Source organism: Polyodon spathula, chromosome 37, assembly GCF_017654505.1.
Source record: "Polyodon spathula isolate WHYD16114869_AA chromosome 37, ASM1765450v1, whole genome shotgun sequence".
In the NCBI taxonomy this organism is placed as follows: Eukaryota; Metazoa; Chordata; class Actinopteri; order Acipenseriformes; family Polyodontidae; genus Polyodon; species Polyodon spathula.
The window spans coordinates 4,203,637-4,221,927 of NC_054570.1; the positions used below are offsets into that span (position 1 = coordinate 4,203,637).

At 40.4% G+C, this 18,291-nt stretch overlaps 2 protein-coding genes across 2 annotated transcripts in view; one reads left to right on the forward strand and one right to left on the reverse strand.

Annotated features, from left to right (window-relative positions):
- LOC121304304 (zinc finger protein OZF-like) overlaps window positions 1-18,291 on the forward strand; it is a 727,904-nt gene that overhangs the window by 481,423 nt on the left and 228,190 nt on the right. The gene's annotated exons all lie outside the window — the stretch shown is intronic.
- Window positions 10,377-17,325, reverse strand: LOC121304329 (zinc finger protein 195-like). The gene is made up of 2 exons (XM_041235401.1): window positions 16,920-17,325; window positions 10,377-11,665 (listed from the first exon to the last, which is right to left on the reverse strand). Exons 1-2 carry the CDS (start codon window positions 17,128-17,130, stop codon window positions 11,154-11,156), a joined length of 723 nt encoding a protein of 240 aa, XP_041091335.1. The 5' UTR covers window positions 17,131-17,325; the 3' UTR covers window positions 10,377-11,153.

Consider the following 18,291-nt stretch of genomic DNA (forward strand, 5'->3'; position numbering starts at 1 on the left):
GGGTTACATGCCTCTGTGATCCAGTCTGCTCTCATGGGGTTACATGCCCCTGTGATCCAGTCCGCCCTCATGGGGTTACATGCCCCTGTGATCCAGTCTGCTCTCATGGGGTTACATGCCCCTGTGATCCAGTCCGCCCTCATGGGGTTACATGCCCCTGTGATCCAATCTGCTCTCATGGGGTTACATGCCCCTGTGATCCAGTCCGCCCTCATGGGAACACTGGGAACACGTGTAAGTGTACCGAGTACTGTACACTTAGCAAGTGTAGTCGGCGCTTTTCAGTGGAAACCTCCTCGGATCGTCTCTTTCAGACTGGATCTCGTTTATGCAGCTGATCTATATGAAGGAGTAGCACTATTACGATCTTGGCAAAAGAACAAAACGCAATTGTTTTCTTTATAGCACTGGGACAAATACGCATCGTAATTAAAGTGTATTCACGCCACAGAATTTACAAATTAAAGTAAAACTACCATTCAAAAGAAACCAGTGCATGAGAGAAGCGTGAATGAAGTAAAACCCTGTATTATTATTACTGCCTACTTCGTGTTCAGACTGTCTTCTTGTGGGATCTGCTGTTTGCACAAAATCTCCCCCGGAGTTTAGTCTCTTGAGCTACTGGCACTGCTACGAAAACAAATCTCAAGTTATCATTTGTTTATTATATAGGCCCGCCTAATTTAACATATATGACACAGTTAAATATTCTTCATTCTCGATTGTTTTAAATGTGGCGTTTTTTAAAAAAAATATTTTTTTAAAAAATAACTTAAAGTTTACCATCTGATATCAGTTAGCTAAAGCATAAGTCAGTATTTCTGCAGCTGCAGAAGAGGCAACAGGATGCTTTTCTTCATCTTCATGAAGTGAATCTTCAATTTCAAGGTGTCCTACAATGATGGCAATAATACTATTGTATACAAGATTCTTCTGGTTTTAGTTCCAACTGAGTTACATCAGTTACTGAACTAAATACAATTGCCACTTTGGTACACTTGACGTTCGTAACTGAACTGAGAACATTTTTCTTTCACACTGAAGAAAAAGTAAGCGAACTGCCCCCAGAACGGGTGCAACTGTGCCGAGAGCACCTCTTTCATGTGGTCTCGGGACGGTTCATTTTGATCGTTCCCGGGAACGTTTGGAGCTTTCACACTTCAGGGCAACCGTTCCAAACTCAAACGAACTGCACCGGGAATTGAGACATCAGCCAAGTGTTAATAGGGCAGGAATCGTGAGATGCAGTATTAACAAATGACCACAGTCCTTGCACAAAACAAAAAAAAAATGTCATCCTGTAGTTGGACATTCATTTAAAAACTCTTAAGTATGACGTAATTGCACATTTACACATTGCTCAAGTGGTGTCATTTTAGCAAGAGTTTCATATTCCCTGAGGTTAAAGTGAATGACGGTTTTAATCCGCTAACGTCTCGTCAGTAGAAGTCTTGTGTTCATAAAGACCCTTAACCTCTAGCCCTGGGTCCCACGCAGGCTGTATTTTAACAGCCTTTCAGTGAGAGGGTTTATATTGCACATCTGTCTGGATAACAAACATGCTGTGCCTCAGAGTTATTCTTTCAAGCTAAATTCAGTTTATGTTTTTACAGTTTCCAAATACATTTTCTGTTGTCATCAAAAGAAATATATATATTATAAACCAAAACTATTTTGGCTCCTGCGTCCCTCGCTCCTGCACTGCGCTCTGCGTCCCTCGCTCCTGCACTGCGCTCTGCGTCCCTCTCTCCGTCCCTCGCTCCTGCGTCCCTCGCTCTGCTGCGCTCTGCGTCCCTCGCTCCTGCACTGCATCCCTCGCTCCTGCGTCCCTCGCTCCTGCACTGCGCGCTCTGCACTGCGCTCTGCGTCCCTCGCTCCTGCACTGCGCTCTGCGTCCCTCGCTCCTGCACTGCGCTCTGCGTCCCTCGCTCCTGCACTGCGCTCTGCGTCCCTCGCTCCTGCACTGCGCTCTGCGTCCCTCGCTCCTGCACTGCGCTCTGCGTCCCTCGCTCCTGCACTGCGCTCTGCGTCCCTCGCTCCTGCACTGCGCTCTGCTCCTTTAATTATAACTCTCTGCTTCCTATCTTGTAACCAGTTATGAATCCTACTTTACCACCCGAAAGTGCAATTCAAAACAGCCACTTAAAACAGCAAATGATAGCATTAAGTAATTTCTCATTATAATAATACAAATGCTTATATATATATATATATATATATATATATATATATATATATATATATATACAGTGCCTTGCAAAAGTATTCAGACCCCTGACCAATTCTCTCATATTACTGAATTACAAATGGTACATTGAAATTTTGTTCTGTTCAATATTTTATTTTAAAACACTTAAACTCAAATTCAATTATTGTAAGGTGACATTGGTTTTATGTTTGGAAAAAAATTGCCCTAATGAGGACACAATTACCTTACCGTTGGACTGTTGAAGGTCATTGGTAAGGCTGTGAATCTGAAGGAAAATGAAGACCAAACAGCATTCTACAGAAGTTAGAGATAAAGTAATACAAATGCATAGATTAGGGAAAGGGTACAAAATAATATCCAAGTGTTTGGATATCCCAGTGAGCACAGTTGGATCAATAATCAGGAAGTGGAAGCTGCATCACACCACCCAGGCACTGCCAAGAAAAGGCTGTCCCTCAAAACTCAGCGCTCAAATAAGAAGGAGACTTGTGAGTGAAGCCACAGAGAGGCCAACAATCACTTTGAAGGAGCTACAGAGTTCAGTGGCTGGGAGCGGAGTAATGGTGCACCAGTCAACCATATCAAGAGCTCTGCATAACACTGGCCTGTATGGGAGGGTGGTAAGAAAGAAGCCATTACTCAAGAAGTACCATCTGAAAGCACGTCTGGAGTTTGCCAGAAAGCATGAGAGTGACCCAGCTGCGATGTGGGAAAAGGTTTTGTGGTCAGATGAGACCAAGATAGAGCTTTTTGGCCAAAACTCAAAGCGCTATGTGTGGCGCAAACCTAACACTGCCCATGCCTCAATACACACCATCCCTACAGTGAAGTATGGTGGTGGCAGCATCAAGCTATGGGGATGCTTCTCATCAACAGGGACTGGGCATCTTGTTACAATTGAAGGAAGAATGGACAGAGCAAAATACAAGAAAATACTGCAAGAGAATCTGCTTCTGTCCACTAAAAAATTGAAGCTTGGGAGGAAATTCACCTTTCAGCAGGACAATGATCCCAAGCACAAGGCCAAAGCAACACTGGAGTGGCTCAAGAACAAAAAGGTGAATGTCCTACAGTGGCCCAGTCAAAGTCCTGATCTCAATCCCATTGAGAATCTGTGGCACTATTTGAAAATTGCGGTCAACAAGCGTCGTCCAACCAACCTGAACAACCTGGAGCAAATCTGCCAAGAATGGGCCAAAATCACTCCGACACTGTGTGCAAAGCTGGTACATACTTACCCCAAAAGACTTAAAGCTGTTATTGCAGCAAAATGTGGCTCTACCAAATATTAATGTGTGGGGGTTAAATACTTATGCAAGCAAGATATTTCAGTTTTTTTATTTTTCTTAAAAATATTTCCCAACATAAATCCAATGTCACCTTACAATAATTGATTTTGATTTTAAGTGTTTTAAAATAAAATATCGAACAGAACAAAATTTCAATGTGCCATTTGTAATTCAGTAATATGAGAGAATTGGTCAGGGGTCTGAATACTTTTGCAAGGCAGTATATATACATTTTTGTTTTATTCTATAAACTACTGACAACATTTCTCCCAAATTCCAAATAAATATATTGTCATTTAGAGCATTTATTTGCAGAAAATGACAACTGGTAAAAATAACAAAAAGATGCAGTGTTGTCAGACCTTGAATAATGCAAAGAAAATAAGTTCATATTTATTTTTAAACAACACAATACTAATGTTTTAACTTAGGAAGAGTTAAGAAGTCAATATTTGGTGGAATAACCCTGATTTTCAATCACAGCTTTCATGCATCTTGGCATGCTCTCCACCAGTCTTTCACATTGATGTTGGGTGACTTTATGCCACTCCTGGTGCAAAAATTCAAGCAGCTCGGCTTTGTTTGATGGCTGGTGACCATCCATCTTCCTCTTGATCACATTCCAGAGGTTTTCAGTGGGGTTCAGGTCTGGAGATTGGGCTGGCCATGACAGGGTCTTGATCTGGTGGTCCTCTATCCACACCTTGATTGACCTGGATGTGTGGCATGGAGCATTGTCCTGCTGGAAAAACCAATCCTCAGAGTTGGGGAACATTGTCAGAGCAGAAGGAAGCAAGTTTTCTTCCAGGCCAACCTTGTACTTGGCTTGATTCATGCCAAAGCTGCCCGATTCCAGCCTTGCTGAAGCACCCCCAGATCATCACCGATCGTCCACCACATTTCACAGTGGGTGCGAGACACTGTGGCTTGTAGGCCTCTCCAGGTCTCCATCTAACCATTAGACAACCAGGTGTTGGGCAAAGCTGAAAATTGGACTCATCTGGAGGTGCTTCAGCAAGGCTGGAATCGGGCAGATTTGTCTTTGTGAAGGGCGCATGAATCAAGCCAAGTACAAGGTTGTCCTGGAAGAAAACGTGCTTCCTTCTGCTCTGACAATGTTCCCCAACTCTGAGGATTGGTTTTTCCAGCAGGACAATACTCCATGCCACACAGCCAGGTCAATCAAGGTGTGGATGGAGGACCACCAGATCAAGACCCTGTCATGGCCAGTCCAATCTCCAGACCTGAACCCCATTGAAAACCTCTGGAATGTGATTAGGAGGAAGATGGATGGTCACTAGCCATCAAACAAAGCCGAGCTTCTTGAATTTTTGCGCCAGGAGTGGCATAAAGTCACCCAACATCAATGTGAAAGACTGGTGGAGAGCATGCCAAGATGCATGAAAGCTGTGCTTGAAAATCAGGGTTATTCCACCAAATATTGATTTCTGAACTCTTCCTAAGTTAAAACATTAGTATTGTGTTGTTTAAAAATGAATATGAACTTATTTTCTTTGCAATATTCGAGGTCTGACAACACTGCATCTTTTTTGTTATTTTGACCAGTTGTCATTTTCTGCAAATAAATGCTCTAAATGACAATATTTTTATTTGGAATTTGGGAGAAATGTTGTCAGTAGTTTATAGAATAAAACAAAAATGTTCATTTTACCCAAACACATACCTATAAATAGTAAAACCAGAGAAACTGATAATTTTGCAGTGGTCTCTTAATTTTTTCCAGAGCTGTGTGTATATATATATATATATACACACACACACACACACACACACCCAGTGTACAAATAAATGGAAACATCAATGTAAAGTCACTTAATAAGGCATTGGGCCACCACGTGCAGCCAGTACGGCCTGTATGCACCGTGGAAAATGTGCCCCACAGCATTACACAACCACTAGAACCCTTCACTGTTGGAACCAAGCACTCAGGGCTGTAGAGTTCTTTAGGATGGCGCCACACGTGCACTCGTCCATTTGTCGAGAACATGGTGAAGGATGATTCATCTGACCAAATCACATTTCTCCACTGCTCGGTAGTCCATTGCCTGTGCTCTTTGCATCACTGGACTCACAAACATGCATTGCTAGGTGTGATGAGCGGTTTGTGCCCTGCAACCCGACTATGGTATCCCGCTCTGTGGAGTTCTCGGAGGACTGTTTTTGATGAAACAGGCTGCTCACGGCCCAGGTTGAAATTTGCAGTCAATTGATCTGCAGTTGCTCGCTGTTTTGCCTTACACTTCGAATTAATGCATGGATATCACGATCCTGGAGTATGCGCTTCTGCCCACTGTTGCCCTTTGCTGATGATGTCTTTCCCTCAGAGTTCCATGCTGACATCACCGTTGCTCGTGAAACATCAGCAAGTTGAGCTGTCTTGGTCACTGAAGCTCCTGCCAAGCGCGCCCCAACAATCACCACTCTTTCAAAGTCACTGCGGTCTCCTCTTGCAGCCATGCTAGCCATAGTTATAGGCAACCAGGCCTTTTCCAGCATTTTTATACTTGACCCTAAGCATGCTGGGATGTTATTTGCTTAATTAACACATGAGCCACAAGTTTTAGAACACCCCCATTTTTCCAGTTTTTATTGAAATTTAAGCAGTTCAAGTCCAGTGAATAACCTGAAATGGTACAAAGGTAAGCGGTAAACTGCCAGAGGTTTAAAAAAAAAAGTTTAGGTTACCAAAAACTGAAAAATAATGTACATTTCAGAGTTATACAAAAAGGCCTTTTTCAGGGAACAAGTAATGGGTTAACAACTTACAGCTGTTCTGCAGCAACGGAAGTAAATTAAGCCTGAAAGTTGATGCTAACAATTCCTACAGGTGTTGATTACTTACAAACCCTCTGTCTTTATAAAAGCAGTGTTGGAACAGACTGTGTTACTACACCCGCTGAAGCATTATTTGGACAGTATTGTACTGCAGGAAGTAATATATTGCTATCATAATGGCGAGAAAAAGGCAATTAACAAAGGAAGACAGACAGACCATTATAACCCTTAAAAGTGTAGGTTTTTCCTTTAGAGAAATTGCAAAGAAAGCCAAGGTGTCAGTGAGTACAGTTTCCTACACCATCAAAAGGCACTTGGAAACTGGAGGAAACTCTGACAGGAAGAGGTCTGGCAGATCCAAAGCCACAACAGAATCAGAAGACAAGTTTCTGAGAGTCAACAGCTTGCATGATAGGTGGCTCATAGGACAACAGCTTCAAGCACAGCTTAACACTGGTTGAAGTAAGCAAGTCTCAGTTTCAACAGGAAGAGAAGACTTCGAGCTGCAGGTTTGACAGGTCGAGTGGCAGTAAGAAAGCCATTGCTAAGATGGCAAAATAAGAAAAAGAGGCTTGCCTGGGCCATGAAGCACCGCCAGTGGACTACTGAAGACTGGAAGAAGGTCTTATGGACTGATGAATCAAAATTTTAAATCTTCAGTTCATCACGCAGGGTTTTTGAATGCCGTCGAGTAGACGAAAGGATGGTTCCTCGGTGTGTGACACCAACTGTCAACTGGGGCTCTTTTGCTGGATCCAGTCGGCGACTTGCACAGAGTGGCACCCTGAACCAAAACGGCTACCACAGCATTTTGCAGCGCCATGCAATACCCTCTGGTATATGCCTAGTTGGTCAGGGGTTCATCCTACAGCAAGATAATGAACCAAAACATACCTCCAGGCTATGTCAGAACTACCGTAGAAGAAAAGAATAAGACGATAGGCTTCAAATCATGGAATGGCCAGGACAGTCCCAGACTTAAACCCCATCGAGCTGGTTTGGGATGAACTGGACAGAAGGGTGAAAGCAAAGCAACCTACAGGTGCAACACATTTGTGGGAACTTCTCCAACAGTGTTGGGAAGAACTTTCCGAACAATATTTGATTTCCATTGTAGAAAGAATGCCACGAGTGTGTTTGGCTGTTATATCTGCAAAAGGTGGCTACTTTGATGAGTCAAAAATTTTGATTGAATTTTGTTAAACAAAATGATTCCATGATTTCTTTTTTATCTCCAATTGTTTATTTGTTCTATGCTTTAATTTCAGCGTACATTGAGACATTAAACTGTGTAAATTTCAATAAAAACTGGAAAAATCGAGGTAATTGAACTATTTGGCCTAAATGAAAAGCGTTATGTCTGGTGCAAACCCAACACATCACCCAGGTAACACCATCCCTACTGTGAAGCATGGTGGTGGCAGCATCATGTTATGGGGTTGCTTTTCATCGGCAGGACTGGGAAGCTTGTCAGGGTAGAGGACTTTTGAATCCGATTGAGAATCTGTGACAAGACTTGAAGATTGCTGTTCACCAACAATCCCCGTCCAACTTGACAGAGCTTGAACAATTTTGCCAAGAAGAATGGGTGAATATTGCAGGATCCAGATGTGCAAACCTGGTAGAGACTTACCCCAAAAGACTCACAGCTGTAATTACTGCCAAAGGTGGTTCTACCAAGTATTTACTCGGGGGGGGGGGGGGGGGGGGGGGGGGGGGGGGGGGGGGGGGGGTACCTGTGTGTGTGTGTGTGTGTGTGAATACTTATCTAACCAAGACATTTCAGTTTTATTATTTTTCATTAACTTGCCTCTTCAAAGTAGGTTGTGTAAATCAAAGGGAGAGAAAAAAATCCCATTTAAATGCATCAAGATTTCAGGTTGTAACACAACAAACTGTGAAAACGTCCAAGGGGTGTCAAACTTACTATATAAACACACATACTGTGCAAAATAATATTGACTATGTTACACAATGCATACACAGATAACAATAGTACAAGAGAGAGAGGATAGCCAGACTGACACACATTGTGGGCTCACCGATGATACAATTGGGTAAAACAGTGAAAAAATATCAGTGTGCGCGTGCAAATGTCTGTGTGTCTCTATTGCATCGAGCCTGTCTGTGTGTGAGGAGGCATGGATGAGACATAACACAGAGATCCTATTGTAGGTGACTCTGCAGCAGTAAGTGGAATGCATAGTTCTGCTAGTCCCCACAGTCTCTAAGTCGCTTTGGATTTTAGTGTCTGGTAAATTATTAATTCATTTAATCAATCTAATTCATTAATAAAAACAGCATCATGCAGCTTGCATTGTCGGGAAAGGTAAGATTAGGAGAAATGATGGGAGAGGAAGGGAAAGGAATGAAGATGAATGAGAGGGATGGAGGGATACAGAAAGACAAGGAGAGGTGGGAGAGAAAAGGAGATGGAGGGAATGAGAAAGGTAGAGGAATAGATGGAGGAAATGAGAAAGGTAGAGGAACAGAGATGGAGGGAATGAGAAAGGTAGAGTAATAGAGATGAAGGGAATGAGAAAGGTAGAGGAATACAGGTGGAGGGAAGGATGAAGGATGAAGAGAGGGAGATGGAAGGGGGAAGGGACAGAGGGACAGGCTGGTTCAGTGCAATACTGTACAATGGGTCTGAACCTGGAAACCTTTCCACAGGTAAAATGCACTGCAGTGAAATGTGAGTAGGCTGAATCTGAAAAGAAAATGAATTCATATTGTTGTGTGAGGATTAACATTAACTTTTAGAATATTAATATTATACGGATTGTACAAAATATAAGAGCATTTCCCAGTTTCCCTCCTCTCTCTCTTCTCCCTAACCACCCTCTTCCTTCATCCCATCTTTCTCTTGCTCTTTCCCTCTATCTACTGGCATTGTAAATCACACAAGCATCCCTGCCAAAGTCATTGCAGCAAACATACAGAAATATCAAACATTTCTATCTGTAGAAAACCTTTCCTGCCTCTCTCTCCCCGTCCTGCTAGTGTACACAAACAGCATAATTACTGTGTTTTAAACAAGCAATACTAATCCACTTACATTTAGTAAAATTAAATAATATGATTCATTCTAGTGTTTGGTCGATTCAAATTCAACATTCAGCATCATGACAGCCGTTGTGAGAAACAGTACACTGTAATCCATCCTAGACCCATCATAGTGCAGGTCTTCTCTAACAGCTGCATACAGACCCCTGCATCTCACCAGTATATTACAGTGGTCTCCCAGTATAGGAACACCTCCTAAGAGAACACTTTGCCTAAGGAACACCCTTGTGGTGTAAAAGATTTTTCCCATTGTAAACTTTGCTTAAAAGAACACCTTCTTGGCATCGATAGCTATTTGTTCACAACGGATACAGTACTGTTTTGTAATCTGATATTGAAATGGCGTATTCAGTCTTTTCAAAAGTGGTTGAGGCACAGTTGGGTTTATTCAATCTTTCCAAAACCACCGTCACATCACGTTTTGTATCTGATTTCCACGAGCGCACATAGCTGCAAAATAGCATGTAAACAAACGGCAAAATTTGCAGCTGTTTCTCTTGCTACAAAGTTGGAAATTGTTCAAGCTCTTGAAAAAACCTTGAATTGGACGCAAGTCGACAAGCAATTTGATGTTTCCCTTTCTGTTAAATAATGTGCATGCCTTGTATATTGCTGCTGCATTTTTTTATGTGTGGAAGGGTGCTGTATTAATTTAGTTTGACAGGTAGTTTATTAAAGTTAGTTTGTCTGTTACTTTATTATTAGTTTATTAACATATACTTAAAAATATTGCTTTTTGTTTACTTATTCAGTTCATGCCATGTGTTGATGTACATACGTTATGACAAGTAACACACACGCATTTATTTATGTTTTAGAGAACACTTTGGCTGTAAGAACACTTCTCTTCGCTCGGGTGTTCTCTTAGCTGGAGACTACAGTACTAAAATAGTAACCTCTACATTATCCCAATTTGTGGTTGATTTGGTCTCCCCATAATATTTGGGGAGCTTGTTAATTTAGTTAATCTTTCAAGTACAGTGCATACACTGGTGTTCAGTTTGCTTTCTGTTATTCAGGCACCACTGAACGTTTTGGCTGTATAAAGCATTGAGGCTTGGAAGGCAGCACCTTCAGATGTCATCAAAAGCATTTCAGAAGTGCTGATCTGTGTCAAACAGTCTTGATAGAAGAGAGGGGAAACAAACACTGAATGAACAAACTCAGATTTTATTGAACTATTTACAGGATTTGGTAGCTGAACATATGCTGTCCTATGAAAGCAACGAGAACAGTAAAACTTTCATTTATCATCATTTTCCAGCTAAACTTTTTTTTTCTTCTAGTACCGTGTTTTATTTTGAATTAAAGCGAAGTAGAAAACTAGCTTGGCTAAATAAAAGAATGGATGACAATAAACTATCTGAAATAGTTACCAATCCCTGTCCCCGAATAGGCTGAACAGGAGTATCCAGGGAGGAAAACATTACAAACAGTTCTGTAAAGAGGTGAACAGAAAAGCACTCGGAAAACAAAAACACATCTGTCATCAATTCTTTACATAAAGTATTACTTTACAATTCTGATTGAGCATTTATGAAGATCCAGAGCTTTAACCAAAGCTTAGAACTACTTTGAAAGCACTACAGATCTTAATATTCAAACTAGGAGACTAAGCAATACATGGGAGAAAAGTGGATATATTACGAGCAGGGATTGGGATACACACTGGTGTCTTAAGGTTTGCAAAACGACTGAAAATTTTCCACATTCAGCAGTTATACGGTTTCTGTGTGACTGCGCTGGTGTGAATGAAGATATCGCAACCATGCGACACTCTTCCCATACTCAAATCAGTAATAAGGTTTCCCTCCAGTGTGAACGTGCAGGTGTCTTTTAAGGTCACCTAACTGATTGAATCTCTTCCCACGTTTAGAACAGCGATAAGGTTTCCCTCCAGTGTGAATGCGCTCATGGATTACAAGCTTTGATAAACTACGGAATCTCTTCCCACATTCAGAACAGGACAATGGAGCCCCTCCTGTGTGATTTCCCTTGCGAGTCTTATTAGAGCCTAATTGACGTGCACTCTTTCCACCTTTGACAGAACGAGGCAAGGTCTTCAAGTTGCCCTGGGTTTCAGAACTGTTAAAACATGCAGAATGTGGCGTCTCTGTACTCTCCACAGTAAGAGGGGGGCTGTCTTGTAAAGAAGGGATTTTAACTGAGCGAGATCCCAATGTCTTCACATGTTCTTTTCGGGGTGTCGTCTCTCGGAGTTTCTTGCGCTGTGGTTTGCCACTAGAAGTGTTTTTGCTCTGGGGTGATGGAGTGGAGTCGTGTTCTCCTTCATCTATGTTAGAACCTAAAGAAAGAGAGAGACAGGTTATTGTACAGCATTCTTCCACAGCCATTCTTCTGCAGGGCTTCATGTCATAAACATGACCAACTCCTAGAGTGAACTCTGACGACAGCATATTGAGAGAATACTGCAGGACTATAAGAGTATTTAAAGGGTTACATTTTGCCGTAATTATCTAACACAAGAAAGAAAGTTGAGAAATTTGTAACAGTGTAGCTTGGAAAGAAATAGGCCCCTGGTCACCACAGTAACATCTGATCAACATTTTGGGAGACAGAGTCTCACAGATTCCTCAGCCTTAAAGTGTGCTAAATAAGAAAGATTTAGCGAGCCTGCAGGCACCTGGTTCTCAAGGTCGAATGCTCTGTTAGAATAGTTGTGTGTGCTGGGAGACATCCTTTGTCTGGTATTTTCAGTTAGAAAAACTGAAGTGTGCTATCAACATCTAGAAATCAAAGTCAAAGAAAAGGGAGCCTGCATGTAACATCTTTAACCAACAGCTCCAAAATTGAACGATTAAGTCAGGAAAGAAGAGAGCGACGGACAACAGCCTAACCTATTAGCTCTTCGCAATATTCAAAAGAAACACCCCAGAATTTAGTTACATTGTGAGAAAGTTAAATAAAACAAAAACACGTAAAGAGACTGGACCAACTGGATCACCATTGAAGAAAGAGGAAAGGTCAACAAACGGTGAACCAATAAATTAATGAACTAACTTTGCCTGAAGACAGTGGTCAAATTTACAGCAAGATTTCCTATATACTGAGCGAGACTGGGTTGCCAAACCAGGAGCACAGGCAATCTTACAGCAAGTCAGCCTCACACGGGCATAAATTGATCTTACTTGGCCGTTTGCGGGCACGCTGACTATTGCATAGGATCTTATCTTAAATACTGCCTTCCTGCGATAACTCTATATAGAGAGCTTTAGTGGGAGTTATTCTTGGCTCACTCTGATAAGGCCAAGTCTCAGGCAGTAATTCTGCGTGCTGTGTTTATTCTTTTAATAATTTATATAAAATATGCAAAGCAAACATTTTTAAATAGCATGTTTACACAGATAACCATGAATAAACGAGGGCAGATGGTGTCTCGCTTTACTTCAATTTGGCAAATTTGTCAACACTACTCTGTTTTAAAGATCGTCACCTCCAGTACAATTATTCAGAGAAAGCAGATTCGTAACTAAATCTACTACAGTGTTTTCCTTGTTTGGTGAAATAAAAAAAAAAATATATAGAGTGAAAATTAATTTCTAAATACTGAAATATATCATTTTTCTCAATAACAGCTGGTGAAATTCAGTGCTTACCCGGCATATTAACACCCCGCCTCTGCTCACAAATGATTGGACAGCTGTCAGATCTTTCACTTTCCCATTGGCTACTCACTGGCCTTTAATTGTCTTGCAGAATACCGTGAACGGCCTCTGCTTGCTTATGATTGGACAGATGAGTAGAACTTGACAGATATTTGACTTTTCTATTGGTTACACTTACTGTCAGTACCTGCAAGTGAAACAGACAGTTTATGCCCCAAACAGCTAACTTATGGGATTGGGCTATTGCAGAGACAATGCAGATATTCAATTGGTTGATCGTATTGCAGAAGCCCTTCAGGCAAAAAAAGAAATGTCAAGTACGTACAAGCACAGCATAAGCGAGCAGCACTGTCAACACACTGCTGTGACGCTTTTGTTAGAAAACGTGTTTAAAGCTTTATTCATTATCCCACGCTACGACCCACCAGAAATGTCTTCACAACCTATAACTTAAGAACAGCTGCCGCGGGCACGATGGCCTGGCTTCGCAGGCACAAATTTGCTGGCGGGCACTGCTTTGAGGACCACTGGTTTACAGCATATGCAGTCTCACAGTAAGATGTCCCGATGGATACCCAGATATGTGGTCGAACTGTAACTTTTTGATTTGGGATCTGATGTGTTCTGGTCAAAAATGCTGTTCAGAATCTTTCCAGCACTCATTGGTTTCACTCAGCAAGACTGGCACTGACTTGGGAGAGGCTGCACAAGTGACAACACTGTAGTAGGATTGTTATTATTTTTGTATTATGAATATTGTTTTAACAGTGTTTATTAGGATTAGGGATGGAAATGTCAAATAGTTTCCTATTTGAACACAGGGGGTACAACATTTTTACGTACTCGATTACCCGAATTCTGGTCCCTTACGCTACCAAGAATAAAAGGTAAATGCGTGTGCACAAGCAGACAGCAGAAGTGTAAGCCGGTAAAGTTTAGCCGGGTTCCCAAAATGTACAAACAATGTCTAAGATGAGATTTCTTTGTTAAATACCCTATTTCCTTAGGCAGAAGTTTTTCCTTTTGCTTACTGAATAAAAAATACAGAACTCTGAGCAGCATATCTCTTCCAATTAAAGCAACAACAGCATAATGTTGCTCAAAACAACGAAATAATAATTTTTGCTGTAGTGTATTCAGAATAAAATAACACCTGTCCTATAGCAACCTAAATATTCTACATCAGTTTCATTCTAACAAATAATATTTATAAAATAATCTTAATAGTATAAATATTGTAACCTGGCCAAAACAGAAAACACATTCCAACATTACAATAATTTGACATTACTAATTACAACTAGCCATCAAGTACTGACATCAGATGAATCTAAGTGAAGTTACTTTGTTTATTCAATAACCTGTAAATAATCCAAAACCTGGTTGTACTTTTAATGGTCAGTGCAAATGCTGAGGTTACTCCATCCATTCGCAGAAAGTCAACAGTAGATGTTTTACACTGAACTGCAGTCCAGAGTTAAACTTTTCTTATTAATCACTGTGCTGCTTATCGTTTTATGTCTCTTATATTCCTCAATGTTAAATTGCCTTTTCTAATTTCAATGTTACCCAAGTTTGGATTTCTTCTTTTAGCGCTTGCTACATGCATTATTTTATGTCAGTTCACACATTCATAGTTTGCTGGTGCCATACTCCCAGAAGCTGTTTCACGACTGGTTAGCAACAGCTGCAGAAGCTGCTGTGTACAGTCATTGCAGAGGAACTCCAGCAGGGATCTGTTAACATTGTCTCAAAACAAGGCAATAAAATTGGCAACATTTTCAAACAGAATACAATTGCTGTAGAATGTTGCTATCATAGGCATTGCATAATTCATTAGGGTCCTTACATTTAATATGCAAATAACAGGTTTCAGACTGACAACACGTGTTAAGCGTCAGCATTAAAAAATATAAGATGTGTTTGCTTCTACCAATAGCGAATAGCGAATGTATACGTTTTTTGTGTACCTGAATATGTAGTATGCCATTAGATTAGTTTTTTTTTCTCTTGTGTATTTGACTACACTGACCCATCCCTAATTAGGATTATTATAATTCAGTTTTAGCGTTGCTGTGACCATATGGTAACAGCTTGGTTGCGGGTTTGCTTGTGAAAAAATGAGTCATTTGTACAAATACATTTTCAAATCTTTTTTCTGACAAGCACACAAATGTGAGCATGTTAAATGGCTGACGTAACATATCAAAAGGCTTTGTTTAGTCACTTTCTTTTGAGGCATGGGCTCTCTTTGGTTACCATACACAGTTAGAAACATACTGAAAATAAAAACCATCATGAAAAAAAAGAAATATATTGGGCCAGATAAAATTGCATCTGGGCCAGTAAAAACACTAGCCAGCAGGGGCCAGCAGTTCAAAATCTAAACGTAGAGCCCAGGTGTGCCCATGTCACTGTACTGTATAAACCAGGGGCCAGTGTAATATCTGGTGGAAACCATTTAACAGTCAGACAGAGTGAAAATAATTGAAGCGATCTATTTCATTGAAATTGGTGCTAGAATAAATCTAGAATAAATAAGAGCAAGGGGTGTTAAATGTAGTGCCATGGATTTTAATTAAGGGATATATAATTAACCTACAGATTGCTAACAATTGATTACAATTTCGTAATATCCTGTTAATTAGAATGTTGACGTGTCACTCTGAAGCTGAAGTAGTACCTGAATATTATCCATTGCTAAACCTAATGTACTGATTATTTTGACACTAATTAACTTTTACTTTTGTATTACTGAACTCACTTTGATCACATGTAGACTATATAACCGTGTCGCGTTATGATTGTGTATTACTGAACTCACTGTGATCACATGTACAGACTATATAACTGTGTTGTGATTGTTCGACTGGGTTTCACTTTCCAGATCTTGATCTTGGTTGGAAGTAATAAATAATTAAGAGTGCTAATCATTTCAACCCATTACACATATCAGCTACAACACAGTCAAACCTGCGCCATGTCACTTGTGTTAATGTCAGCCTGCTTTCTCTATCACCATATTCACAAATGTAGATAAAAGCTGAGCCCCTGGAAAAATCCATGACTACTGTCATACAATTCCAGGCTACTTTCATGAGATGTTACTAAAAACACAAACTCTTCTAACTGTCTCTGTATTGAAGACAAGTGAAGTGGTTCAGTGATTGATTGCTTGAGATTAAGCAGATTCATTTACCAGTTTTTTTTTTTTTCTTACAATTATTATTTCCTGTGCTTTTAAAAAAAAAAGAATTGCAATTGGGAATCCCGCGCACTGCACCTTGCCTTTTCATTATGCCGGTAGCCAAGGTACATGATATGTATAACTATGCAAGGCTGGAGGTTTCATTAGATCTGTTTTTCTACAACAAATTCGTATTCTTGTAAAAAGAAATTATTTTGCAAAATCTCTCAACAGCAAAGATCAGGTAAAACTACAATTCCCAGATTCCCTTCACACCTGAAGCTGTTTCGCTGGTCTGCAGTACATAACGCCTCCACCACGTACTTGACTGTTCTGTGATAAGAATAACACAGGAATGCTTACTGCGCACAGACATATGCTGAAAATAAATCTGCCTTTGTGAGCAAATACTAGTCCCCCCGGGTAGTTGCCGCGAGATGAGCGTTTAAAAATGATATTTTATTTGAATAAAGTGTAAGAATAAAAATAAGACTGCTGGTTTTCATCATCATGCAATACGGCTTCACTCGATGCTGCTGCATACATTATACACAGAACTGAAGCAGCAGCGAGAGACTGAGGTGAGCTACTCAGGAAAAAACAGTGTATTGTGCAGAGGAGATCGACATAGTGGTTGGGGAGCTCCCCTAGGTTAAAACAAGAATCTTAAGCACACTGCTAATGTTCAGTACACAGTTTCTGCAGGATTAATAGGCAGCTGAATGCTGCTTGTTTAGTATGATTACCTCTAAATCCCAGTTCACATTCAGATAGAGAATCAGCACACAGGTTGGATCCCAGCTTCTTGTTCTCCTCAAGTGTACAGACATTATTTTCAGCAGGAAGTTCCTCTGTGATGGAGACACATTCCTGCTCTGTGAACTCCTCTTCAATGGGAACACATTCCTGTTGAAGGACCTCTTCATCTTTAACAAACGTAAGCTCTGTAATCTCCATTAGACATACACACCAATCCTGGTCAAAGGACTCCTCTGGTGTGTAAACTTCTATCTCTGGTCTCTCCTGTGCTTCAGATTCAGGGATATCATGACTCTCTTCGGGATCTGTGTGAAACAAAATTGTACAAAGTTATAACTCTTATTTACTAGCTAAAAAGCCAATCCCTTGACAGAAAGCTACTGACAATCACCCCACCCTTCATCTCTGCAATCACCCCACCCTTCATCTCTGCATGTTTTCAATAGAGCAATCACCCCACCCTTCATCTCTGCATGTTTTCAATAGAGCAATCACCCCACCCTTCATCTCTGCATGCTTTCAATAGAGCAATCACCCCACCCTTCATCTCTGCATGCTTTCAATAGAGCACTCACCCCACCCTTCATCTCTGCATACTTTCAATAGAGCGTGGGATGGTATCCAGTCCACATGGTAAAACAGTTAATGACAAGCTTTTTTTCTGATGTTTGTTATATTTTTTGATCTCTAAACAAAGGAATGAAGCAAGCCAACATTTGGAAGTATTTTGAGGAACTGGACAAGAAAACCGTGGCATGTAAATTATGCCAAGCAAAATTGCCATACCACAAAAACACAAGTTCAATGCTTCACCATTTGAAATAAAAACATTCAGAAAGAAGGGCGTGAAATTGATGCAAGACTATCCCAGGAATCATCAACTGCAAAATAAATATAGTTTTTAATATCACTTTGTGTCCACAACACATCTGTCTTAAAATATTTAAGTATGCTTGAGCAGTTTTATGTTTACAGAGCTCTAAAGTCACTACACATTACAAAAGACATGAAACCTGTATTAATCGTAATAATAATTTCTCAAAATATTGTATACATCTCACAAAATATAATTCTTTGGATTGTACAATTCACCTAGACTACATATCATATATATATATATATATATATATATATATATATATATATATATATATTTTCCAAATGGATTTTATTGTACAACATTTTTATTGTTGTTTTTAAGATAAGCGTCCATTGAATTTCCAGAGCTTTGTAGAAGCCAAACAATAACAACGAAGCTGGAAAACAAGACAACTGTTCATACAAAACTTTCAAAAGGGAGAAAAAGTTGCAGACTAGTGGACCCCATTCTCCAATCTTCCCATAGGCGGGTGGCTTTTT